The 26,399-nt window shown below is 39.2% G+C and overlaps 1 protein-coding gene across 3 annotated transcripts in view; it reads left to right on the top strand.

Annotated features, from left to right (window-relative positions):
- Positions 1-26,399, top strand: part of CEP350 (centrosomal protein 350) — a 75,702-nt gene that overhangs the window by 24,702 nt on the left and 24,601 nt on the right. For 2 of the 3 annotated variants that reach the window (XM_052667113.1, XM_052667112.1), the window contains 22 exons: positions 795-1,447; positions 2,120-2,247; positions 3,395-4,434; positions 5,080-5,233; positions 5,782-5,945; positions 6,222-6,411; positions 7,637-7,857; positions 7,971-8,134; positions 8,321-8,431; positions 8,693-8,833; positions 9,633-9,769; positions 10,138-10,254; positions 10,499-10,665; positions 11,178-11,374; positions 11,889-12,073; positions 12,286-12,373; positions 12,743-12,889; positions 14,149-14,306; positions 20,296-20,495; positions 21,883-22,094; positions 23,316-23,460; positions 26,206-26,366. In XM_052667113.1, the coding sequence (XP_052523073.1) occupies positions 795-1,447; positions 2,120-2,247; positions 3,395-4,434; positions 5,080-5,233; positions 5,782-5,945; positions 6,222-6,411; positions 7,637-7,857; positions 7,971-8,134; positions 8,321-8,431; positions 8,693-8,833; positions 9,633-9,769; positions 10,138-10,254; positions 10,499-10,665; positions 11,178-11,374; positions 11,889-12,073; positions 12,286-12,373; positions 12,743-12,889; positions 14,149-14,306; positions 20,296-20,495; positions 21,883-22,094; positions 23,316-23,460; positions 26,206-26,366 (4,880 nt within the window). Of the gene's footprint in view, positions 1-794; positions 1,448-2,119; positions 2,248-3,394; positions 4,435-5,079; positions 5,234-5,781; positions 5,946-6,221; positions 6,412-7,636; positions 7,858-7,970; positions 8,135-8,320; positions 8,432-8,692; positions 8,834-9,632; positions 9,770-10,137; positions 10,255-10,498; positions 10,666-11,177; positions 11,375-11,888; positions 12,074-12,285; positions 12,374-12,742; positions 12,890-14,148; positions 14,307-17,417; positions 17,541-20,295; positions 20,496-21,882; positions 22,095-23,315; positions 23,461-26,205; positions 26,367-26,399 lie in introns of all 3 variants that reach the window. The other variant, XM_052667111.1, reaches the window with a different exon arrangement.

Here is a 26,399-nt window from a genome sequence, read left to right as displayed (position 1 = left end):
TTGCCTGTTAAGGCCACTGAGGAAAGGAATGGCTGGAAGTCATCTGCGGCCAGATTAATTTTCCAGGTGTGCTGCATGTAATTTGTAAGCTGTGTTTGGGCATTTATGTTTCTACATTTATTTTAGCTCTTACAGGTAGAATATAATATCATCTCTGGGCATCGTAATTCTTCGTTTTTTCTTCCACCAGCCCTTTTCAGAATGTGTCCAAATGTCGGGTTAAATAAGGGAAGGTTAAATAAGGGATTGTTGTGCTGATTATGCCTCTGAGGTGGCAAGGCTGTAAGAATATAAAGGGTGTGAGCTCAGTGTAAGCAGAGGCTGCTAAATTCAGGCTGTGACACTGAATATCTGAAATGTAAGCATATTTACAGTGAGACCTGCATAGGTGACGTCACACTGGGGAATTGAAGTTGAGGTGAGTAAGCAGATGTTTTGCTGTAATGCAAAGGAAACTTCCCCAAAATACTGAATTAAAATCAGTGGAATTGTTTGGTTACACATGCTTCATGGTCATCAGAAAAAGAGGAAGGTACACTGGTTGTACCAATTGAGTTAAACTGGGACTGTCTAAAGATGTGCAGAGAAATCTTCGTGTGCAGGGAAGGGGTGAGACTCGAATAAAATCCCTTCTGTTATTTTAAGTGTTGGTTGCCATTTCCACAATGATTGCATCACTTTCCACAATCTTTTATCACCTTCCTCCTCCTCACTTTCCCTGCTGCTTCAGTTAGACTGTGTAGTCACCAAGTTTGATTTTTACCTGCAATATCTGACGAGTTATTTTTTAACAGGTCGTATTGGAAGGACGGGTTCAGATTCTAGACTGGTTGTTACACAGAAAGCCTCTTCAAGAAGTTCTGAGCGGTCGAGAAGTAAAGTACGATCTGGGAATAATGTGAAGAAAAAGGAATCTGCTCTTCCAGGTGATACCCAAGATGATCATGCCTCTGTGAATAAGGACTTCCTGACCTTGGAGATACGTGGAATTCTTGATGACTTGCAGTTGGATTCCCTGCTTACAAAGCAGGAAAAAAGTGTGGAAAAGCAGAATCCGAAGTCTGTTTTGCCTACTCAAAATACCAGGAGCCACAGTCCAACCAAAAGGAAACCAGACAAGGTAGCTGCCAGTGAGGAGCCTCAAGTGATCTCTAGGAAACGTCACTATGATACAGATGAGGTTCGTCAGTACATCATCAGGCAGCAAGAGGAGAGGAAGAAGAAACAGAATGAAGAGAAGAAAGCACAAAAAGAGGCAACGGAGCAGAAGAACAAAAGACTCCAAGAACTCTATAGAAAGCAAAAGGAGGCTTTTAAAAAAGTCAAGAGCATGCCTCCTCCTGAACCTCTGGCAGCTAAACGGTTACAAGAAACTTACTCTAAACTGTTGTTGGAACATACATTTTTAGAAGAGCCCTCTCAGCAGCCTACAGTGCAGGAAACACAGGTATAGCTGATTCACTGACTTAAAGTGCTGCAGTTGTTTGCAGGAATAGGAGAACTCATGATCTAGGAAGGTCATGAGTTGTCCTGATCTGAGAGCTATCCGAAGCGTGCATAGAAAACAGTGTTTTTTAAGCAGAAACTACAGTGCTTTGGATTCAGAAGTAACTTTCTACTGATGGTAGCTTCTCTCTGTAGCGAGACCTCTCTGAAAGGTGAATGGGAATCATCTTTCTATTATAGTAGAAGGAAAGTTCAGAATATTTACTAACATCAACTATAATAGTTGACTTCTAAGAAAAAAGTAAACCTCAATCAAATGGTGAATTGAAAGGCTTTGTCTGAACTTGCTCTCAGCCAGTGGACAAACTTAAATCAGTAGCGAGTTTAATTAAAAGTCTGCTAATCAGAAACTGAATGTGAAATGATCAATAGTAAAAGACTAATATCAATTTGTGTTCAGTTGAACAAGTTCAGTATAGGAGCAGAGTTCTTTTCCCATTACGTTCTGCTGAGACAAAAGCATATATGTCCTATACTTTTAAATCTTTGCATGGTAGGAAAGATGTGATATTGCACTGAGAAGGTCAAACCTTTTTCAGTTTTAATAAGACAAAAGCTTCTAAATTCCTACAGGTTTCTGAAAATGCATTTTTCTGGTTATTTTCATTTCTAGCCCAGACCTGGTTATCAGCCATCTGGAGAATCTGACAAAGAAAACAAGGCTCAAGAGCGTCCTCCTAGTGCATCTTCAAGTAGTGACATGTCACTGTCGGAACCTCAGCAGCAGCAGCCACTACTGAGGTGAGCCATTGTAGGCCTTCTGAGGGAGAGGAGGGTACTCTAGTGTTCTTCTCAGGGTGATGAAAATAGATTGTTCCTTTATGTTCATGCCCTGTGGAGAGTAATTGTCTTTTTGGCAAATACAACATTTTCTCAAAGTAAGGAGGCAGATGATGCAGAAAAGCGTAGAAAATTTTGGCTATTAGCATTTATTAAGTCTGTAATGAATGATTGGTGGATCCTGTTAATCTTTTGCTGACATCAAGGGATGTGCATTTCAAACTGGGAGGCAATGTTTTCTCCACTAGCTACTGCCAGCAGGAAAGAAGAGATGATCTTATGAGAATAAACAACGCACGTATTGATTTGATTTGTTCAGTGTTTCCATTTCATCTACTGTCGTGTTTATTCTTTTTGAAAAAGTCTGTGTCTGAAGTACCAAAAGCCTCTATTTCAGCTTGGAACTAGCCTTTCCCTATTTCCTTTCATGCCCTTTTCTCCACTTCTCATTTTTTTCATGTCTTATCTGAGTTTTTCTTACCAGAAGTTAATGTGCTTAACCAAAGTCTTAAAGGTAAGAAGCTAAAAAGCCAATACGTTTCTTGCCTATCCTTAATTGCCTAGTTGTGCATGTCTCATTTTTAATTACACAATCAACATCTGCTGCTTAAATATAAGCCTCCTTCATTATATTTACTTTCCATTGGTCAAATCCACACTTTGTAAATATAATGAGGCGTTTCTTTCTTTCTTTCTTTTCCTCATAGCACCCATATAAGGGGTGGTGCGACCGTTCTAGTGAAGCGTGGTCTGAGTACAACTGAATGGGAAAGAACAGTGCTGAGAAATGCCACGTAAAAGGGGGGGACAAAGGAAATGTTTCCTCCCTTATAAAGTTGGGAAACTTTTAGAAAATGGTTGCTGTTGATTATGAAAACATTCAGCTCTTTACAGCTCTAAAATGCAAATTGCAGCATAAACAACATTTAAAATTTGGGAGGGGCTCTATTTTTAATAACATTCTGTAACTGTTTACTGCCCATTGTCCACCCTTCTACCTCCCCCAGGAAGTATTTATTTCCAGAAAGCAAACTTGTGTCAATGAGACTTTCATCTAAAATAATGATACTTATTAGTCAGTAATTTAAATGTTGACTTTTTGTTTCAGAAGTGACTTTGTGGAACCTTCATGGGTACAGCCAGACCGGTTGCGCCCAAGAGTCCAGCTCTCTCATCCACAAACTCTCATGGACTTGAGTGGAGGCCCTTGCTCACAACCTCGCAGTCTGGAGCAGATGGGACTTTTGTCGAAGGAATGTGATGCAGTATTAGCAGGCAGGAAGAGCCATGCTGCACCCGTGGGTTTGCTGAGCCTCATGGCTCAGCCATGCTTGAATTCAGCTGCTGCACAGCAAAATCTTTTAGGAAAACACTCTGCTAACCAATATAAGAGTAAATTAGATCGGATTGAAGCTTTAAAAGCTACAGCTGCTTCCCTTTGTAGCAGAATTGAAATTGAAGCCAAGAAGTTGGCTGGGGCTGGTCTCAATTTTGGTACCATGTGGAAACTGGACCATGAAATTGTGCAAGAAAACCAGGATGACAGATGGTGGGCAAAGGCTGTGAGTCCTCCTGTGAGGGAGGAAAATGAAGGTGCTTTTTCAGCCAGAATTCAAAAGATGCTGGGTACCTGTGTGTCTCACACAGCCTTTGAAGACAACCTTCCTGGAGTAGGCAACCTTGGTGAATTTAAAAAGCTCCCTGAGACAATCAGGCCTCATACTGCCGCAGTCAGCCTTGGAATGAGGTCCCCCACTGGACATTTGTCTAAGAGACTGGCTGATTCCCTGGGACGTGAAAACCAGGCGTACGGTCAGAGCAAAGCTGTCATTCCTCGAGAGTCCAGCATTGACTCCATCAGCGAAGGGCCTCTCCCGTGTGACGAAAGCCTCTCTGAGGAGGAGGGAGACCAGCACAAACAGCTGCCACTGAAGATTCTGGACACATTGAAAGAGAGAGATTTCTGTGTTCGGGAGAGGAATGCTTTTGAGCCCATAAAAGAGTTTCAGAAAGAAGCTGAGAAGTATCTGCCGCTTCAACCTCAGACAAGTGGCACGCACAGCAAGGGGTCGTGGGAAGAGCTAGCCAAGGGAAGCCCACACAGTGTCATCAACATCTTTGCAAAAAGTTACCACCTTCATGGCAAGGGTAAGGAGAAAAACAGAAAGGTTACTCGGAGGTCTTTTGAAAAACTTCTCAATTTTATGACTCCTTTCGTTTGATAATTCACAAATAAGGGGTGTGCGTTAAGATGTATTGCTTTGAGATATTTCACACATTAATCTGTGTAATGGTTTCCTTTAACTTTTGAAGGATAAATGATCCCCTCCCTTTCCTCCCTTATTTTCCCCCCCTGCCTAATCGCATAAGGAAAAAAATCCCCACTGCTGAGGGAAGAAGGGTATTGGTGTGTTAGTCCTCTCCTTTTCGTTCAAATCTTCATTTTTGAGAAGGAGCCTTTTTTGAGAAGTTTGTTTTTATCTTGTTGTTGTTGTTTTTTTTTTTTCTTCCTTTATTATCATTTAACTATTCCTTAACATTAAACATGGCTGCATTGAAACTTTCTGGTGATGACTCTCTAAGAGTTTGTTCTTCAAAAGTGTTTTGGCTGGAGTTTGACAGTGAAGTATTCAGTACTTTGTGGGAAGAGCTTGTTTTGTGTTAAAACTGCTGTGAGATACCTGTACTGTTCTTCTCCTGATGCTTCTTGTATTCAAAAGGAAACATTTTGACCTCTGCAGCTTTATTTACTCGCTTGATCCACACTGTATTCAGAATTATTTTTGTCTCCAGTGTTTGATGAAAGATCAAATGGAGGATCTTCCCTTCTGCGCCCTTTACTCCCTGCCGTGAGCCCTCCAGAAAGCATGGTTTCTTATGAGGATGACTTTGACTATTCACCGGGAAGCAGCACTTTAACAGACAAAAAGATTGCACGGGACCTCAGGTAGGTGTGTGTTTGACTTCCTGTAAAAAACAAAATGCAGCGTTTGAGAGAATGTGGTTGATGCAAATTTTGTTTTATAATACGCTGCACATCTTTCCTGGTATGCTGTACTGTAATCCTACTGAAATGGTCAGGTATTTCTTTATGATCTTGGAGTTAATGTGGCAAGCAGCATGACCTTCAGATGCAAAGGTTAGAGTGGAATATTGCTGATCTTTGCCTGATTTTTGATCTGCCTTGATCTGGCAGGTAGCTTCACCCTTAGTAGCCGGATGAAAATTAGCTCTTGTGTGGCTGTTAGAATGTTAATTGGATAGTGCTTGTAAAAGTTAGGAAAGAAATGAGATTTGAAAGTGTTAAAATGCTTCCACTACTTCGAATTAGAACCATCTAATGTCTTAGCTGTTGAAGTTTTTAATTCCAGAATTGGCGCTTTTCAATATGAGCTGTTTTGTGGGTTATAGTCCTTTCTTGCAAACTTCTTATACACAATGTAACAAAGAACTTGAAATTCCACACTTTATCACTGTCAATCTGTTCCATTTTAGTGTTGCAAGCAGCAGTAATTCAAGCATTCAGGAAGAGCTTTCTAGTGGGAAGTCTCCCCGTGAATCTCGATCTGTCGAACTTGCATCTCAGCATTCATCTGGACCCAGATCTGCAGCATCTTCTCACTCATCTACTTCATCTAAAAAGAGAGGGAAAAAAGAACGTAAGTGCAGCACTTGACTGTAGGATATTTGTATTTTTTGAAGAAAGCTCTAGGATTTTCTTGTTGTGAAAGCCGCAGTCTTTCTGTGTACCCGGTGACAGTAACCTCACAGGGATAGGATGTTTTCCTCTAGTGGTTCTCTGCTAAATTTTCTCGACTCTTATTTTCCTCTGATGTTAAAATGCAGCTGTCCAGAACTAGATAGGCAGAGAAATTATAAAAATGGTGAAGAATTGTCCCTTTCCTAAACTATCTGACAGCGTTGTTTATTCTTAGGGTTGGAGTCTTTCAGTGGAAGTTCTCACCACATTCCTGTGGGAGAAGATAAAATTCAATCTGAACTGGAGTGGGGATCCCAACAAGCAAAGAAGTCCGTATCGAGTAGCAGACTTCCTAATAAAGACTATGAGCAGAACACGGATACTGACAACACAATAGAAAATTTGTCTGGACAATCCATGTTGAGGTAACATGAACTTACAAGACTGTATGAAAATACGAGTAGCGTGGCTTATGTTATAGCAGGCTATAAAAAATGATTATATTTCTAGACATGTAAATGCAAAGTAATATAAATGTACAAATAGTGAGATTAGTGAGATGAACATGCAGTAATCTTTTCCTGTATTTTAAAAATTATGGAAGCCCAAAGTTGATAGCTGTCATAAGTGAAAATGGAAAACAGATTTCTGTGCTCCCCTGTACCCCTCAAATGCTCCTGTTTTTATAAGAAAAATTGACCAGCATAAGCTTTGTGGCTCTTTTAAGCATTGAAATACAATTTTGTTTTCCTTTCCAACAAATGCTCTGTTATGAAGAGGGGAAAAAAGTAGGTTGTCAATCTCTATCGTTATCTTGCTCTTAACAGTATGAAACAGATGTTTTTCGCTAGACTTGTGTATGCTTAATAATACTCATAAGCCTATCCAGCTCTGTGAGGTGATGCTTTTAATGAGTGAAGTGCACCTCAGGAAAGAGTATAAAGTAAGGAAAAAAATTAATAATTTTCCTGTTTGGCTGACTGTGAATGCAGCTCATTGGCTAAATGTGCAATGAAAACAGTTATGAAATACACTCAGTGTAATTTTCACTGCACGTTTTTCTAAAGAGCAACAAACAATGGTTTTATGCTCACTGTGTGCTTGTAGAATGGTTCTGAGGTATTAACTTACACTAATGGCTTTCACTTATACTTAGCATTTGGTTCAAAAGGTCCTTTTGCCCTCTTCAGGTGTGCCAAGCATGCACAGCTGAACCTCTTCCTAAGGGATTCAAGCATCTGCAGTTGGTCCTTCTTGGCATCATAAAATAGGGATAATATATTTAAGAAGTGCCTTTTCTCTATGTTTCTTTCTTGCCCTTGTTTTAATGATCATCACAGATTTTGTTGTAATTGGATCGGAATGTGTAGATACTGAGTTACTTGATTTTTTATTTATGCTGAGTACTTGAGAGAAAATACTGTGCTGTAGCAACTTCGCTCCAAATTGGAATGGAGGTGCATAACCCATTTCATGAGGTCATTTCATAAAGACAGACTGGGCCTGTGCAAACTGTAAAAGAATAGACCTTCTGCATAGATCTGTTCAGTCTGTATAAATGCAAGAGCTGAGTTACTGCTTCTTTTGTTGTCTTATCAAATGACTGGAATTAAGACAATACGGACACCTTTCTTTCTTGTTTTCTGTCAGTTTCTCAGACAGAGGAAGATCTCAGAAGACGCCAACTTCTTCCCCATCTCCAAGTTCCCAAAAAATTATGCAGTTTGATTCTGTAGTCAATACAGCAGAGAGAGCCAAGTCACCTTCTGGCTTTGCTGGAAGCGCAGCATCGGGGCAGAAGCCTAACCTAGCCTTCTCTGACTTGAGTCTGGGAGCTAGTAGACCTGCAGCAGGAGTAGGCTCAGCGAGTGGTGAGTTCTCTTAAAGATGTACAAATTCAAGAGCTGTTCCATTTCTTATCATTATTTTATGATGTGGGGCACTGAGGTTCAACAGAGTCTGACAGTTAAATCCTGTCCTTCAGGATGTATGCGATTCTCCCCTGCTGCTCTTCAGCATCGTTTGTCAGCAGAATTGAACTACCTTACTGCCATTGAAGAGTCTGTGCGACAGCTTTCAGATGTGGAACGAGTACGAGGCATATCACTGGCCCAGCAGGAGAGTGTTTCTTTGGCTCAGATTCTAAAGGTAGCGGGGAAAATATTTCCCTGTTTTAGTATTTCCAATTTGATTAATTTTCTTGTAAGATTAAAAATAAAACAAAATAGGAGGAATCCTGCTTTTGTCTTTCAAAAGTAGTTCCAGCAAGTGGCTGAGGCAAATAAGCTCTTGCATTTACCCTCTGAGCTTAAAAGATGTTTTTCTGATCTATAGGCACAGCAGCAGCGTCATGAATGGGACGTAACTCTCTTGAAAATGAAGGCTGAACAGGAAGCTTTAAAAAATAAGAGACAACTGGAAGAGGCAAGGCAGAAGGCAGCTCAGGTAATGCTGCTCTCAAAAACTGTGGATTGTGCAAGGGTAAGGTGTTGTAAGTAAATCTGTGCCTATGAATGTTCTTAATCTGAAGGTGTGGTGAAGGGATTTAATATAATTGGGGGAAAAACAAACAAACAAAAATCTTCTGCTGTCAATTTCAAACTATTTTCCCAGGCTTATTGAAATGCTATGTTATACTATTGACAGTACTATATAGTCATACTTATTATATATAGAAAATTTTGAAGGGCTGATTTTTTTGCACAGGCCCAAGCAGAGACACTGCATCATCTGGTCCAGTCACGACAGGGGGCCGCAGAAGTGCTTCAGGAGACCAGGTGCAAGGCTACAGCCAAGCAGGTGGAAACTGCACTTTTCACTACAGATACGGGCCACCAGGTCCGTGAGGTGAGATCCTGAGTGAAATAAAAAGCTGTTTTAATTTCACTATTGCTTCAAATACTGCCTCTAGATTATGCTCTGCGTACAGTTTCTTCATGTTCCTAACATGCCAAATAACAGAACTTCAAAGGAGCAGTTCTAGCATCACTACTTAGAAGTTGGTTAGCAGTTCTAAATCCCTGATTGTGCTTCTCATGGTCTTCCCATTAATTAACTATGCAAAATTTTGGATGGTGATTGTGAGCATAGCATCTCTAATTTGTAAGCGTTGTAGCCCATTGGATTGAATCTGTATCTATTCCATACAAAAGTCACACTAGAAAAGCAGGGGAATTTGTGGGCTGATTTAAACATGGAAGTTTGTACGATGTTGGAATTTAAACCTGTTGCTTCCATTGCAGTGAAAATAATATTTTTACTCTTTGAGTAGGATGCATTTTCTAATGGAAATTCAATGTTCTGGGTTTTTTTCGTGCTTTTAAAAACTAATGTAATAATAGGTCCAAAACGTTCTGTCGCTTGGAGATCATTCTAGTGATCAGATGTTAAGTTGATTAGAATACAACATAGGTGATGTAATGCATATCTGTAGCTTTACATTAATGATTCTGCTCCCTGCAAGTTAAATAATATATATGTATGTACAGAGCATCTCTGAAAACCAGAATTGAGATGTGTGTAATACAAACATTTCAAAACAGTCTTATGCAGTCATTCAGTATAAATTGCCTGCAAGAAGGACAATTTTTTCAAAAACATGTTGATAGTTAAAAGCTCATTGTGTTCCTTTGTTGGTTGTACTCAGATGATGGAGCTGGCACGAACCCAGATCTCAGATACTGTCAGTGCTCCAGCTGCTCCAGTCACCACTTTGTTTGACCACCAGCGGCAGCATCACTCAGAGTTCATGAAACAACTGAGAGCCCGACCTGATACAAACAGGTTTTGTCAAATGTTTCGTAACTTGGGAGGGGGGGATTGTAGGATTTGTTAGTTTTTGCTTCACATACTTTCAAAGAAAAGTGTAGTATTTCATAGTAAGTGAACATTTAAGAGGAACTTGGATTCCAACTCTGTGTCCTTTATAGTGTAACTCAAAGGAGAGATACTGATTTTTTTTGCAGCTTTTTATAAAAGGGTAAGAAAAGATGCTCTGGGTATTTTGTGGGATTATTTCACTTATCTAGGTTAGAAGTGTTTTCTTTATGAATTTTAACTATTACTTCTTTTACTAAACTGATAAAATCTTATGGAATCTATATCAGTATTTAAGACAATGCAGATTTAGCTCAAATGCTTTCTCTTTTCAGGAAATGTGAGACTGCTACCATGTCACAAAGTAAAGAGGCAGGTGACTCAAAACAGGCTTACTCACTAGCATTTGATAGTTATTCAGAGTCCTCGAGATCAAAGGTTCATGATCGGAGGTAAGAAAAGATTAGGATTGGGTTTTTTTCTGTTTACCTGCTGTAAATAAGAGCTACGTTTTGAAAATGCTTGCAAAGTAATTTTGGGACGTGTTGTTCCATTGTTTTCTTTTGAAAGAGAGAAAGTGGGTATTAAACCTTAACATTGCTGGGATGTTATTCACTGATGTAATGTAAAATGAATATTTTTAAATGTGCAAAGTAGTATCTTAATTTAAAAGGTATATTTTTTTTGATGAAACAGTAGTACCAGCAGTCGCCAAGAGAGTCCTTCTGTTCCGTCTTCTAAAGAGAATGAGAAAAAACTTCCCCATCGTGAAAAGATGACCAGCAGCATTGAGGAGCAGGCTCATACTGGTGCGGACGATTCCTTGCCTAGTGATAGTATTTTATCACTGCCAGATGAAAAAGGTTAGCTGTACTTGTATGTACTGAACCAGACAGTGGTAAGGGGGGAGGCAGGTGCTGCTTCAAAACTGGTTTCTGAAATAAATGAGGGAAAATGTGTGAAGTTTGAGTCCCAGGTGAACTGATAATCTCTTAAGCAAAAGATGGCATAGTGAGATTGGAATATTTTGAAATTCTGCATGTTACAGTGATGGAGTCTTCTCTACTTTTTGCTGTGGTAACTGTAGCTAGCCAGATGTTTACTGGCTAAATGTGTGGGCTGAACACCAGATGTTTTGGTAGACTTAAAATGTATTTATACCTGCATGCAGAATTCTGTTAGTTTTTTTTTTAAGCTAGATAACAGTACTGCAAGATGTCCTCTAACTCAAGGTCACTTTTCTGAAAGCTAAGATCTTTTCTTGCATTAGAGGAGTCCTCTCCCTGTCTTTTCTTGTCCTTGTGGCTTTACTGAGTTGAGACAGGGTAAAATGACCTGCACGGTACATACTTGAGCATTAACCCGCTTCCCTCAGATTCTGCTTCCATTGCAACTGAGTATTCCCTGAAATTTGATGAGTCTATGACAGAGGATGAGATTGAAGAGAAATCTTTTCGGTCTTTGCTGCCCTCTGAAAGTCATCGTAGAATTAACTTGGAGAAGAAGCGCGGTAATCGCGATGATTCTGATGAGGAAGTCTCCCCAGAAAAAACTGCTCTGTCATCTATCAAGGTATGTCAAGTGACCACAGTTAAGGTAGATTAACTGTTACTGTTCAATTATGCTCATGAATTTGTTGAGCTTTTCTGTGTTGCTCATGCTTACGAGCTTTGGTTGTTTGAGCATTTGAAAACATCAGAGTTGTATGAACATCCTTTTTGTCACTGTTGTGCAAGCAAGGTGACTTGTTCTGTGGAACAGTCCTTACTGGCCTCAACCTTTTCTCCTGTGGCTTTAGAGAAGAGTGATATTTTGAGATAGATTATAAAAACCCAGTGGATATATTCTTCCTAACACCTCCTACTCATATCCAGGAGATAAAAGCAGATGCTGCTTCTTATTCTCATGAGGAGACATCCCAAGAGTGTCACGCAGCACAGGGCAGAAAAAGCTGCTCTTGCAGTAGCTCAGAGAGAAAAAACATATTCCCTTCTTACGCTGAACCACATGCATACACACAGTTTGTACTTGAAAAAAAGCTTTGAAATTTTTTAACAAACCATGCTGAATTTGCCTTGCCTTACAGGAGCTAAGCATGCCTTTCTCAGGAGGGCAAGATAGTTTCTCTAAATTTACTATGGAGATGGTAAGACAGTACATGAAGGAGGAGGAGGTGCGAGCAGCTCATCAGTCCTCACTACTTCGGCTCCGGGAGAAGGCTCTGAAAGAGAAGACAAAGGCTGAGTTAGCTTGGTTGGAGCACCAGAGGAAGTAAGATGGTGTTGAATATACACTCTTGCTAACTGCTCATTTTCTTATGAAAATCTCCTACTTACATTGTTTTGGTAATACCCCACTCCTTTGTGATTAAGTATCAGTGGTTGAACAAATCTTCTGATGTCTGTAATCTATGCAGATGTTATTTTGTGGGTTTTTTCTTTCCTTTTTTCCTTATTTAATCGTCTCTTGCGATCTGTTTGCAGGCATTTGCGAGACAAGGGAGAGGATGACAAGATGCCCCCTATTCGAAAGAGGCAGCGTGGTCTTCTGCTGAGACTACAGCAGGAAAAGGTAACTGATGCTTTCTAGGAAAGTCCTATAGAAACTCCTGTGATGCTTTGGACACTGTAGAAGTTAAGAACTGATGGCTCTGTGCCAGGCTTTTGGATAGAAAAACAGCGTTATTTCTCACCATATAATAATTCATCTTTTGATGGTATATAGCATGTTGTTTTAAAAGGTTCTTCTGTATCAGTAATCTCACGGGTTGAGACCTGAGTGTATTAATTGATTGTCTATTCTCTGGTGCCAAAATTGCAGGTGAAATACTTCATCACAGTTTTGCTAACTTTAATCTCATATTGTGGACACTGAGAGTTTCAGAGTGTGTTGGAGAGCTGTCTGTCAAACTTACTTTGCTTAATCTTTTATACCTAAAAGGCAGAAATTAAGCGTCTTCAAGAGGCCAACAAGGCTGCTCGGAAGGAGAGACAGCTGATCCTTAAACAGCAGGCAGAAATAGAACGAATCCGTCAGACTACAATGAAACTGCAGGAAAAATTGAAATCTGCAGGAGAAAACAAGCTTGTAAGTGTTCTGTACAGAAATTGGAATCTTCACCTCTTTGTGCTGCTGGTATTTGACTCAACTATTAGCTTAAAAACTATTGGATTACACCTGTCACTTGGGAAATTTATCTGCTCAAATTGTCTTACCCTGTATATTTCAGCAATTTTATTTGTTTAATTTCTTCAAATTGTTTGAGGAAATGCATATGGAAAAGTATTAGAAAATGTTTTAACTGGACGGTACACAAGAAAGAAAGTGACAGACTCCTTAGCAGGGTCTGTTGTGGCAGGACAAGGGGAAATGGGGACTAAAACTAAAAGGGGAGATTTAGATTGGATATAAGGAAGAAGTTTATTATAATAACAGTGGTGAGGCACTGGCACAGACTGCCCAGAGAGGTGATGGTGCCCCGTCCCTGCAGAAAGCCAAGATCAGGCTGGACAGGGCTCTGAACACTGATGGAGCCATGGGTGTCCGTGTTCACTGCAGGGGAGTTAGACTAGATGGCCTTTAAGAGGCCATTCCAACTCAGACAATTCTGTGACTCTGTGGTGATGATTAATTCTCGAGCTCAAGTAATGACTTTGGGAATATCAGCTTTTGGATGTTTGAATATCTTGGACTCTGATTCTATTAATCTGATTCTGTTTATCTGATAAAAGAACTAAAATGTAAGCTCCAAAACCTAAGCTTGCTGGTTTTTGTGTTTCAGTGTTATTAAACAAAGTTTCTCACATCTTCAGGGCTGGAACATGTTGCCCAGACAGGCTGTGGATGCCCCCTCCCTGGAGGCATTAAAGGAGAGGCTGGATGGGGCTGTGAGCAGCCTGGTCTGCTGGGAGGTGTCCCTGCCTACAGCAGGGCCTTAGAGCTAGTTGATCTTACAGGTTCCTTCCCACACAAACCGTTCTGTGATTCTGTGATCAAGACAGGGTTGGTAACCAGCTGAATCCTTACAGAATTCTGGAAATGCAAATGTAATAATAATGAGAGGACTTGTTTCCTTAACTGAATTCTTGTAAGATTTTTTGTTCTAGTTACAGTCAAGGGAGAACTGAAATTGTGGTGGGAAAAAGGATACAAAAAATGATGTCTAAGGAGAAGAAGTTGGAGGATAAAGCTAAAATATGTAGGCGGACAGACTTAACCTGAAGTATTATTTGATGTAATCTGAGGATAAGTAAGATGAGTTAACACAGTTTAATAATAAATTCTAAAAAAAGGATAACTTTTCATGCTTTTAATGTTTTGGTTTTTTTAAAAACATATATTTGCAGGAACTTCACAGTGAGGATGACGTCAAGCAGAGCAATGGTTCCAGCCTACTTCTAACTGATGGAGAAACACGCAGCCCTTCTCCAATATCTATCTCCAGCAGTGAGACCAGTAGCATCATGCAGAAACTTAAAAAGATGCGCAGCAGAATGGATGAGAAGTAACTACATTTTCTTTTCTATTACAAAGCTTTGCTATTTTAGTGAAAACAAATTGGTTCAGACAGTATCTGCACTGAAAACGGTTATCAGACAGACTACAGTGATACTGAGATCATATGCAGTGATGTCTTTTCAGAATCAGCCTGAAAAAGTACTAATTATAAGCATTGATAGAGCTATATTAATCTTTGAAGAGAGTGTTTCATAGGATATGTTTTTTTCCTTGAGTACAGAAATGCAAGTCAGTAAAAGCATATCAGTTTAAGAGATTGTGATATCTGTACTTGGCAGGAAAATTGATTGATTTGAGCTTAACAGTGTGTCTTGTCAGACTTCTTAGAATGAAATACCTTAAGGCAAATGATCAAAGTGTATCTTGTATTTCTGCTTTTTCCTTTTATATACCTGGTTCATGGAAGGTCAGGGAGCTTGTGTGTGACTGAGAAGACAGTAAGACCTTTTATTTTTCTTACATCATCCACAGGTTGGGAAAAAAAGCTGAAAACAGCTGTTAGTCTTCAGAGGAAATAATCAAGTATATGTGGAGTTGCTGGGTCTGGAAACTAAGACTGAATCTGTTGATTTCACCTGTTGAATTGTTCTGTATCAAATAAGTTGTTTCTCTTCAGTGCAGGAATTACTTTGTTTGCTTTAAGCATTTCAAACATGTTAGCAGTATGTTCTCATTAATTTGAAGTCCTACGTTCTTATTTGAGACTAACCCATTCAAAATCTGACTTGTGCCAGTTAACCCCACATAATAGTCTCTGCTTAAACATTTTTTCTGAATTTTGAACCAAGGTAGCTCGCTACATTTTTGTTTGTGTGGTGATCTTTGTAATGTCCTTTCTTTGAAACTCATAGCAGTTAGAGCAAATATCAAAAAAGCAAGCACTGCCTTTTGTGAAGGCAAGCTCCTTAGCATCCTGCTTGTGATCGTTTGGGAAGGACATTTCCTATATCTGCATACATTTGTGTATGCTGAAGATTAAACAGCCCAAAGCATCAAAACAGTGAGAGAGGATTGGTGTAAGTAGTGGGGGAAGGAAGAACAAATCCACATTCTATTTGAATAGTCTCCGTGTTCAAGCCTGAATTGGATGCTTTGTTATTCAGACCCTTCTGACAGGAACTAGTGAACTGAAAAGACAAAATCACAAATGATAATCCAAGTTTCTGAAAGACTGTATTTCTAAAACTTAACTCCTAGCATTCCAAGCTGTGTGGAAAACCTCACTTTCATAACAACAAACTTTCCCTATGTATGTGTTGAGGTTGGTAAATTGCATAAGAGGGGAATCAGAAATAGGCTCAGAAGATAGATCTTGGAAACCTGCATGGAGATGGCCTGCAAACAAAACGAGTTCTTTGTCTTCTTTTTCCCTCAGTTTCAACATACAAAGTTTAGAATGGTAATATTGTGTTACAAAACTGAATCACAGCTTAAGAATTTGGGTATTATGTTAATGCTAATGTTAATACATTATGCTAATGTAAAAGATTACAAATGTGTTTGTGTTTATGTCTTCCTTTGCCACTTTTTTTCAGGTAGCCTTTTTAGTCAATATTGTTTCTGAAATCTTTGCTTTATTCCTAAGCAACAGTAAGGATTGCATGTTAGTAAATGAATCTCTATAGTACAACAAAGGATAGTAACAGATGCAAAGTATGTTTTATCCTTGAGAATATTTTAATTGCAAGTCCAAAATGTTTGTCATCTGGGGTATATGTTTCAAAAGGGTAAGCATCAGGATTTCAGCTGCAGTAATTAGTGTGAGAAGCATCAAGTGGAAGTTGTACTTGTATGTGATGCAGTGTATGTAGCCATGCATTTTTGATTTTGTAGTTTTGTCTGATTGCTCTACACATTCAAAGTATTTTGTGTAAACATAAATAATTCCCTAGAACTTCAGTCTTCTTGACTGCAGACACATCTTGCAGGTTTTCCTGATAGTGGTAGCTGTGCTTATTGACTGAAAAACAGTGCCAACTTAATACCTAATTTTTATGTCCTTGTTTATAAAATACCTAAGAATAACATTAACATAATATTTACTTAGAGTATATTTGGGGAACTGTCTGCTTGAAAAACGAGTTGTGTGATCCTGCAAATGGGAAGAAACTGAATGAGTAAAATACAAGAGAACTAGAGAAACACTTTATGTGAGACAGCTTTAATATCTCTTCTGTTAAAAGGACAATGAAAGAGTTGTTCTGTTTTAATTATAACTCATGAATCTGCATAGCCTGCATGTGAACAGGAGCATGCTCTGTCAAAGAGAATTAACCCTTCTGCCCATGCTTGCCTTTCATATGCAGCTTTAATGATAATTCGTACAGCAGAAGAACTAACTAAATGCTCATTTGCTTTTGCTTTCTTTAGTATGCTTCTTACCCTGCTTTGTAGTTGCTACAGAGCTGTGCAGAGCATGATATTTTGCTATAAATATGATAATATGCTAGGAATTAGCTTAAAACAGTCTTCCATTGGAAAGCAACATTTTAGTCATGGTGTTAAGTTTATGTAGTTTAAAAAAAATACACAGGCATTATCTTTCTGTAGAAATGAAAGTGAGTATTCTGAGACCAAGTCTGTGCCTTACTGCAAAATCCAACAGCAGCTGGAAGTTGAATACAGATATATTTCAGACTTTTTTCTGGATTTGCTTGAGTTTCTTTAAATAAATTCATCCTTTTTTAAGTTTCAGACTGGCAAAGCTGTCTATATTACAGAAGCAGCACTCTGTTTAATGCTAGCAATATTCTCTATTAAGGATTAGAATAGCAGAAGTTGCAAGAAGCTGAGGTTGAGATGTTAGCAGGTGCATGTGTAAGTTTGTATCAGAGTAATAAAACTTCAAAAAGTTAAAGAAAAACAGAGCAATGTGAAAGTAGCATGCCTTTAACTAACAGAAAATGAAGTGTTATAACTTATGCACAAGTGTATGTTTTCTTATTACCTTCTGCATAACAATGTACAATTTTTCTACCCAAGGTGTTAGGTTAAATGCAATTAATTTTAAAGTTCTTTGCTAGATGCTGTCCTTTTCTCATTCTTTCTGCCTTTTTTTTTTTTGCTTAGTTTTAAACTCTTCCTCCTTATTTTGTAGACACTGCTCTCCTGTTCACTACTTCTTCTCTGTCTTTACGTCTCACCACTGGGCCTCTCTCAGTGTCTGTTTTCCCAACCTCCACCCCAAATTCCAGCTGTATATCTACAACCAATTGGTCAGGTAACTGTACCTTTCTCAAGTGATAGACTCTTTGATAGAGCATGCTCTGTTCAGTCCTAAAAAATCAAGAGGTGGTTCTTCACTGAACAATTTTGACACTTTTTCCACACTGATTCCAGATTAATCTCTTGTTCCTACTGTGTTCTGAGTAGCACACAGACAGTTCACTTTGCTGTCCAGTTGCTACTTCAGAACAGCTGATGAAACTGTCTAGTTTGGCTTTAAAATCTGTGTGTATTATATAAATACAGTTCAAGTATAGGGCAAAACTTCCAGGTTGTTATTTTTGTTACAGGCAGACCTAATGTGTGACTTTAGCACCAGACAAATAGTTAGACTTTGAAAATTACGATGATGTAATCTGAGTGCTTCTGCTTCCCCTTTGCTCCTGTAGATTTCCTGCCTCGAAGATACCAGATGTGGTTCATGCTTTTCTAATATTTTCCTCCCTGTGAAAGTGCCCCTGCTGTTGAGGATGAACGTGTGCCCTTGGTGTTGCAACTGGAACCCTCTAGACTGTAGCAAATGCTAAGGCAGTATGCATGCTACCTTGTGGTGGTTCTGACCTTTTAAACCCCTGGGTTATAAAAGGGTCTGCATCTTTAGCTATGCTCATTTAATCGTCTTCTTCGTAAAGCACGAGTGTTTGAGCCTTCTTTCCCTCTCGTTAATGCTCTTTTTGACCAACTTGTAGTTTTCTTATTACTTGGTCTTTGTATGGTGATTAGTTTCACAATCATTTAGTTATTTCTGCTCTCCTGCTTGTGGCCTCCTGGGTTAATTCATTTGACATCTGCTGTTGAAGAGTCTTGCACCTTCATATCCATTTATTTCAGCCTTTCTCTTGAACTTTACTCCAACTGGATTTGCCTCCCTCAAGACCCAGTCAAACATGAAGATCCAGGCATTCTGATGAGATGAAACAACTAGTGAAAGAAGAAGAAGAAGTTTGCATTGAGATCATTACTGTAGCAATGACCTACATAACAAGTTCCAAAGATATGACCTACTAGATTAATTGGAACTGATGTGTATCTGAAAGTAAGAGCTGATAAATCTGGTAGTGCCAGTGAAAGACAACACGGACAAACATGGCGCTCTGTCATGTTTGTAGTGCAATTACCGCTGGCAATCTAGCTTCTTAATGTCATTAATGTCAGTTTTCTGTAAGACTAGATAATGTTTGATGCCTATCTATAGGAAGCGATTGAAAAAATACGGGAAATCCTGGCATCTGTTAGCTGAAAGGTGACAGGTATTCCATTGTGATAGAGGTGCTGCTTTTCATCTGCTGTTGCTCTGACCATAGTAAAGAGGTGTGTGTGCGTCTTACTGGCTTCTGAAACTTTTATCTTGACATCATCACTTTTCCACATGATCTGAATCTGTCTCAAAGAAGGAATCATCATAATCCTTCTGATGAACTGCCAGCTCACTTTACCTGGGAACAGAGTGAGCAGTGCTGAGTGAGCAAACAACCAATGTCATTCATCAGGCAACACCTGCAGCTTACCCAGTTGGCCATTGCAGTCTCTGTATTTATAAAGGTAGTTTGAAACATGGGAGGTTAAAAAAGCACAAATGGAATTATTAACTGCTTTGTAGCTTAAGAACAATAATGCTAAGTATTTGGATTGTTTAAAAAATTACAAATTATAGAATACACTTTCAAAGAAAAGTCTCACAGGACTTGGAAGACAGCATTTTTAGGCACCCATTCTGTACTTCTGTACCCATTTGAGCACTCTCTCTAGTTGGCAAAAACCATCTTGTTTTCGAAGAGTGATTCTGTGACATTCAGGATTTCATTGCAGGGGATGGATGGATTGATGTACGCTCTTCTCTAGAGTTGGCATGTTAGAAGAGTATACAGTTGATATTGACCTTCCAGTTGCTATCTTAAAGACTGAATGCTATCTTCTTGATAACTTCAGCATCTAGATAGAAACAAGAGGTGATTCTGTTCAGCAGCTGGCAAAGAAAACTAGTATACGTGCATAAACTTATGCATGCTAGTGACATTTTACATTAATTTCCTCATCTCTGAGGTTTCATGCACAATTTGAGAAATCTTTGTCACAGATCAAAAAGATCTGCAGATTTTCAGCATGAGCTTTCTTTCTTTTCTTAGTTTAAACTAGTAGCCACGACTGTTAGTAGGTGGGAGAACAGTCCTGCATCCTTACCCTCTTTATGTTGTTAGCTGATGATTAACATTCCAAGTGATGATACTCAATCCAGAGATGATACTCAAAGGAGGAAGGATAAAGGCTCCAGTAATTCCAGTAAATCTTTCAGGTGGATTATTACACAGGAACACCTCTTATAATTAGTTATTTAGAAAGGACTGTGGGGCAGCTGGAGTCACAATATTTCTCTGTCACTGGAACTAGCAAAAAGATAGGTTCATTTTTCACAGTCACTGCTTTCTTGAGGGTTCCAGTTTCATACCACAGGTACTTCTCATGTTCCGAAATTAGGAGCTGACCCTGTTCATTTTACTGAATATATTATTAGCACTTTTAAAGATGTTGAAAATTCTTTGAATGTTAGTAGCAGTTTTACAATATCTTGTAGGCTTTATTTACTGGAAAGAAAGAAAAAAAAGTGTTCTCTGTATGTCAGAAATCTAGGAGATTGTAGTTAATGTGGCAGTTTCCCTAGAAAACGATTTGAATAGCTAAAATTCTGGAAACTGTGGCAATAGAGCGACTGGTTTTTGGGGTCTTTGACTGTCTTCTGCTATGTCTGCCAGGTTCCTAACTAAACGAGAGCAGAAGCTGATGCAGCGTCGACAGAATGCTGAAGAACTGTTGGAGTGGAAACGCCGCCTGGATGCAGAGGAAGCAGAAATACGGCAGATAGAAAAGCAGGCTTTGGCTGCCTGGGACAAAGAGCTGCTTAAAACCAAAGCGGCCAAGAAAGAACTGGGGGATCTGAGAGCTGAGCCCAAAGGTAGCAGAAATTTTGGGAGGAACTTAGGCAAATAACTCAAGTCAAGCGTAACTGGGCAGAATGATTGCTTAAGTTTGCACTTCTTTTCTGTGATCTTGTGGTGGTTCTTTTCTCAGTTTCTGCAGTCTGTGACATCTTTGGCCCTGTTCTTTTTACCTCTGTTTTAAACCTTGGTCAGACGTGAATTCCAGTTTTGCTTTGTATTTTCTCATGTGTTTCTACGTACAATCTGAAATCCATTTCTGTTTTCTCAAAACAAAAACAGTACGTGATCTTTTGCTGATCTTATCCTGAACTAACCTTTGTTCAGTAAACGTTTGAACTCTGCGACTGTGCTGTAGTATGCTAGGATGTAGTTAGTATAAATAGTGCTACTCTGAGAAAACAGGTTCCCAAATTTTAGGGGCTTCAGTCTTATCACTCTGTCTTAAGTGGAATGTACTTTGAGCATGGACCACAGAAAATTGTATTGCAGTGGGAGAAAGTAATGAAACTTCAGGGACTGTTCTCAAAATAATATTTTTTCCTCCCACCTTTGAAAGGGGGTGATAGATTCACTGAAGGTCCAAAGGGAATTTAGAATGATGTCCCATCACACTTGTCACCGAAAAGCCTCGTGGATCTTAGGCATGTGGAAAACACTTTAAAGATGTTGTGTGTGCAAGCCACGACGTTCCAGCAAGAGAAAATTCAGCATGCTGAACACAGAGACGCGGATGAGAAAATACATTTACTTTCTGTTAATTGTGTCTACCAGTGAGCACTGGAGCACGGCCCTGCTTCGGAAGAAGTTCCTCTCCCTAGCCTTTGCTCAAATATTAAATAGTTCTTCATGGCTGCTTCCATAATGCTGTGACTCCTGCGGAATTTAGTAAACAGGAATATTGAAAACCCAACTTATTATTTTACTTGTTGCCATTTGAGAGACTCATGATGAAATCATAACATTAAAATGTTCTCTGCAACGGCTGTAAAGGAAGCAATCAATTCTAAATTCAAGATCTGACTTGTAGATTATGTGCTCCACCATGACTTCTTCAGACTAATAGTGACTCTTGCTGTTGCATGGCTAACTGGAAGGACAGGTTTCCCTAATAATCTTTCTGGAGTATGTTGTCTGGAAAATGTTATAATTTGAGGAGTTTTTTTGGTTTTGACATTTGGCAGTCACTAAGACTAAGTAATCTTAAATCATAGTTCTCTGGAAAACATTCCTTTTTCATACTAGGTATTTCAAAGTCAATTTCTAGATAAGTGACTAATGCATACCCATTTGACTTACTCTGATAGCAGTTACTACTTTATATGCAGACAGTGATTACTCTGAAGGCATCTAAGCCAGTGAAGATTCTTATGTTGTTTCTTTTTTCTCATTATTCAATCTCAGAAACAGCCAGTGAAGAAGAGTCTCCAGTGCCTTCTTGCTCTTGTGTGAACAGTGAAAGCTCGGTCCCAGAAGAGCTTGGCAGTCCAGCTGCAGAATCCGTCCCCTCAGAGACTATGGGCCATGGACAGCCAGAAAGCCCAGATCGGAGTGCAGTTAATGAAGACATTATTTATTCTGAAGACTTCAAGTCTTCTACCTCACCTGACAAACTTGTGAGCGAGCTTTTTATGCTATATAAATTCTTAAATTTCTAAAAGGGGAAGACAAGTAATAGTCTTTCCAACTGTTGAAACAGAGGTTGCACTGTGGTATGTAATACCACTGTATGTTATTAGAATAAACATTGTGATCAGTTACGTTCTTCAAAGTCTTGATGAAAAATTGCTTGAGCACAGAGTTTCAGTGTTTTTAAATCCGTAGTCTTGCAAAACGTTCTGCGTGTGTCACGTAGGTATGCAGTATTAAGTGGCGGAACACTGACCCAGTTAAACAATGTGTATTAGCTGTAGGCGAGCTTGTCACCATTGTATGAATTCTTTGAGGCTGAGGAAACTATGCCATGTTCTTCTGCCTTGCTTTATTTGCATATTTCCCAAAGTAGAGCTATAGGATGAGGAAACATAGTTGTAATCTGGTACACAGTCCCTTGAGTTTCAGATTATAACTGCTTTCTAGTTCATACAGCCTTATTGTTCTGTTTCAGTAGTTACTCCTGCTTGGTTGACAGTGTTGGTAAATTTTGTCCTGACAACTTTGCTTTGCACTGAATCAGAGAGACGAAAAATGCACTTTGTGGAAAGTCAGAAGAACTGCTCGTGTAGACTTCCATTACAGACACTTTCTTCTTGTAAAGTTTCCTGAGAATATATTACAGTAAAATGTCAGATATGCACTAGAGGTCATGATTGAGATGTGTGAAAAGTTTGTAGCATGACACTGAAGCAGTAAGCGGAGTTCTGGAAGAATAATTGCTCTTAGAATTTTTTGTGTGCCTACAGAGAAACAGGGCTCCTCTTGAGTGATTTAGAATGGCATCTCTCACCTCTTGTATGAAATTGTCCTTTTGAATTTGCAGGTATATTTAGTAGGTGTTCCCTTGAGTGTTACCTGTGAGTACAGATGTATTGAACACCTCTGAGTCACAGCCATGTCTGTTTACCTAAGTAGCAAGAAGGTAGTCTGAGCACGTTTATTGAAGTCCAGCCTCAAAGTAAGCAGTCCATTGTTGCTGCTGCTGGTATTTTTGTTTTATTATTATTTTGACAAGCTAAGATAAAAGTTGTCTTAAGACAGCTGGGTAGGTAGCTTTGCTTATGAGGTGTTCTGTGGTCATGCCAGTCTCTCCTTGTAACTAGCTCCTGATGGCAGTGATCTGCTACTTTGAGATTGAGCTTTACAAGCAGTTACTCATTTGTCCTTTTCTTCTCACACAGACTCCTCCCAAAAGCAGCATATCTGTATCAAGGCAAGATTCCAGCAAAGGCAGCCATAGATCTGGGGGACAGCTCCGTTCTCCTGTGAAGTCTCATCAGATATCTCACAATTGGTCTGATGAGTCTTTATCTATGACGCAGTCAGGTAAGTATTTGCTTGGATTTAAATTGCTGTTTCAAAGCTAGTCATTTTAATAAGTAAATTTTTAAAGCGGACCTAGATATGGGAAGGCAAGCAAATTCCTGCAAAATACTGGGTTTTGAAGTTCTGTGGGAGTATTTTCCCATGGTGTAATTTGATCAATTCAGCATAAGAAGGCCTTTGCACAGGTTCCTGCAAACAGTTGAAGAAGAGTCAATGTGTCTAGAACTTAAAAGTACCAAGGTTGGCTGCGTGTTTAATAAACTACACTTCTCTGTTCCGCTTCCGTTTTAAGAAAACAGAACATGGTTCAGCAGTATATAAACATGATTGTCTTCCTTCTGAACACAGCATGGCTTCAGAAGACACACAGCCCTGTTTATCATGGCAGTGCAAGTGAGCCCACTGGACCTGCACTGACATCTGCATGGTGGTTGGACATTTCATGGCATATCCAGAATGACTTTTTTTGTGGAGGAGTTTGAATTGTGTGCAGTAAAATGTGTCCTAAAGTTGTGTTTTGAGCTACAAGCATAAGATCTACTACATAGACTCCTATAAAAAATATTCTAACCCAATGTCCAAGTGGGCTACCAGTAAATACGTGGAGAGAGTATATACAAAATGAACTGGCACAGAGCCGTCCTTTCCCTGATGTGCTCTTGCGGTCTGTTAGTCAGATAGACTTCATGAGCAGCCACAATCTGTGAGGTCACCATCATAAGCTCCATTGATCTGTGAAGGCAGTTCTGATCGTTTCTCTGCTTTTAGTCTCTGAATGATCTTGTACTCCACAGTGCAGTTGTTACAGCATCCCAAATGCACCTCCTATTAGCAAATGAGGTAGCATTTTCCTGCATATTTTTGTTTTCTTTTAACTCCTTGAGTGAATGGTAAGTTTTTAGTGGAAGAAAAATAAGGCGGTTCTTTCTGTTGTATGTCCTGGCTGTTGTTTGGCTGGCAGATAGCTTCACTTGCATACATAAATCTCTGGTCTTCGTAGTGCTTAGTGTGGCAAGCTTAATAATCCTTTCTACTGTTTTTAGATTAATATGTATGCAAGTGCAGTAGTAATAATTTTAAAGCAGATATTCTGCTGGATGTAGAAATGAGTACATACTCACTTAGATACTGAGTAATTTTTGTTTGCATTCTGGAGCACAGTTTGCAACCCAGTGAAGCATTCAGCAAATTGATAAACCTGTGATCAAGTTCTGACTGACGAACCATATAAGGAAGCCATTATGAACAGTAGAACAGGCAACAGTGGTCATGGTCATGAAAATGAAGTCTTTGATTTCAAGTGCCAGAGACAGATGGAAAAAGGGGGAATTCCATCAAGGTGGTGCTGGTTTCATAATCATTCAATTGAAAAGAGGCAAATCTTCCAAGCTGCTGAGTAGTAGTGATGTCATTGCTATGTCCTGATGCATGCAAAGACAAGTTCGTCAAAGATGAAAGCATGCACCAGTTTTTTCTTTAATGAGTTGATCAATAAAAGCTATAATTACATAATGGTCACTTAGCATTCAGGAGGAGGTAAGTACAGTGGCATCATAAAGTACTTATGATTAGCAAGTGAGATTCCATTCTTTTCATGCCTTTTTTTTTATTATTATTCTGTAAATGCTACTAACAGCTGTTAGTGGAAAAAGAGTATAGTAGTGTGTGTTTGCTGGATGTTGATGAAGTCCTTCTTTATTGTTGTCCTGTGAAATGGAGTTGATTAGCAAAATGTGCTGACTAGCTAGTATGGATAACTTATTCCTAGTGCCTTCAGTAGAGCAGCTGGGAGTTCATGAGCATCCAAGCCTCTTGTCTAGAAAGCAGCATAGGTAATATCAAACGTTGGAAAAGCAGACCAGCCTAAAGCCTTCTGTTTGGAACTGCTGCTCTAGATAGAAGTTGAGAGAGGGCATGGTAGAATGTGGTTATTCTGCAGTGAATTCTGCAGTGAATCTAATCAGCTGCAAAGTGTTCCATGGGAACAGGGGCAGAAAATTGTCAATGGGATTGAAGACCAGACTGCAGGGGATGGAGAGGAAAATGATTAAGAAATGTTAGGTAGAACATAGCTGTAGTCAGTAATGGCATCTTAGGAAAGTCTGTGAAGTTGAACTTGGAGCGAGGATGTGCCTCGTAGCTTTGTGTAAGCAGTTGCTGAGTAGTCCACTGTGTGCCTAAGCTCACTTCTAGTCACTTCACTCTGAATAATATGTCACTCTGAGGCCTGACAACAGTGAAATCTGTGTTGTTCGAGTTGGCTTTCTTTCCAGCTGTCAACCATTCAGCTGTCTTTCCACTTCACACATGTACTAACAAAGTGTACCTTGTAGCTTGAAATTTTGCATAGCAATTTTAAACATGCATTTCAGATATGTTTTTGGTATGCATCATTGGGTTATATTTTTAATGTGTCAGCAAATTTTAATGTCTGCAATAAGCTGTTAATGAGATAGCCATGAATGTGGGAGACAAATATGTGAACCAGTTTGCTAGCAAGTTATTACACATATCAGAACATCTTTCTTGTCTAAAATAAGATGCGGTGCTTTTTCTTTCTGTGTTGTACAGCAGTGTTGTGAATCTAGGATTCCACTTGGAGCCCTACTACGTTGAAATCAACATAATTTCTTTGCTGTTTCACGTGGGTTATCTTTTATATTTACTCTATGACTATTGATTGTTTTACATGGGACTGTTTTTTAATAGGCAAGCTATTTAAAGGCTAAAACTGAACTTTTTCAGAAACAACTTCTGATCAAAGTGATATTGAAGGACGGATCAGAGCCCTGAAGGATGAACTACGGAAAAGGAAGTCTGTGGTTTACCAGCTGAAAAAGGAACAGAAAAAGAGGCAAAAGGAAAGACTGAAAGCACAGGAGGCCAGTCTGATCAAACAACTGGAGGTTAGGAATAGTAGAAGGAGGGCAAAATGAAAG

The sequence above is a fragment of the Tympanuchus pallidicinctus genome, unplaced genomic scaffold (assembly GCF_026119805.1).
Source record: "Tympanuchus pallidicinctus isolate F22 unplaced genomic scaffold, pur_lepc_1.0 scaffold7, whole genome shotgun sequence".
In the NCBI taxonomy this organism is placed as follows: domain Eukaryota; kingdom Metazoa; phylum Chordata; class Aves; order Galliformes; family Phasianidae; genus Tympanuchus; species Tympanuchus pallidicinctus.
The sequence above is the reverse complement of the archived record's forward strand: the minus strand, read 5'-3'. Positions and strand labels throughout refer to the sequence as shown.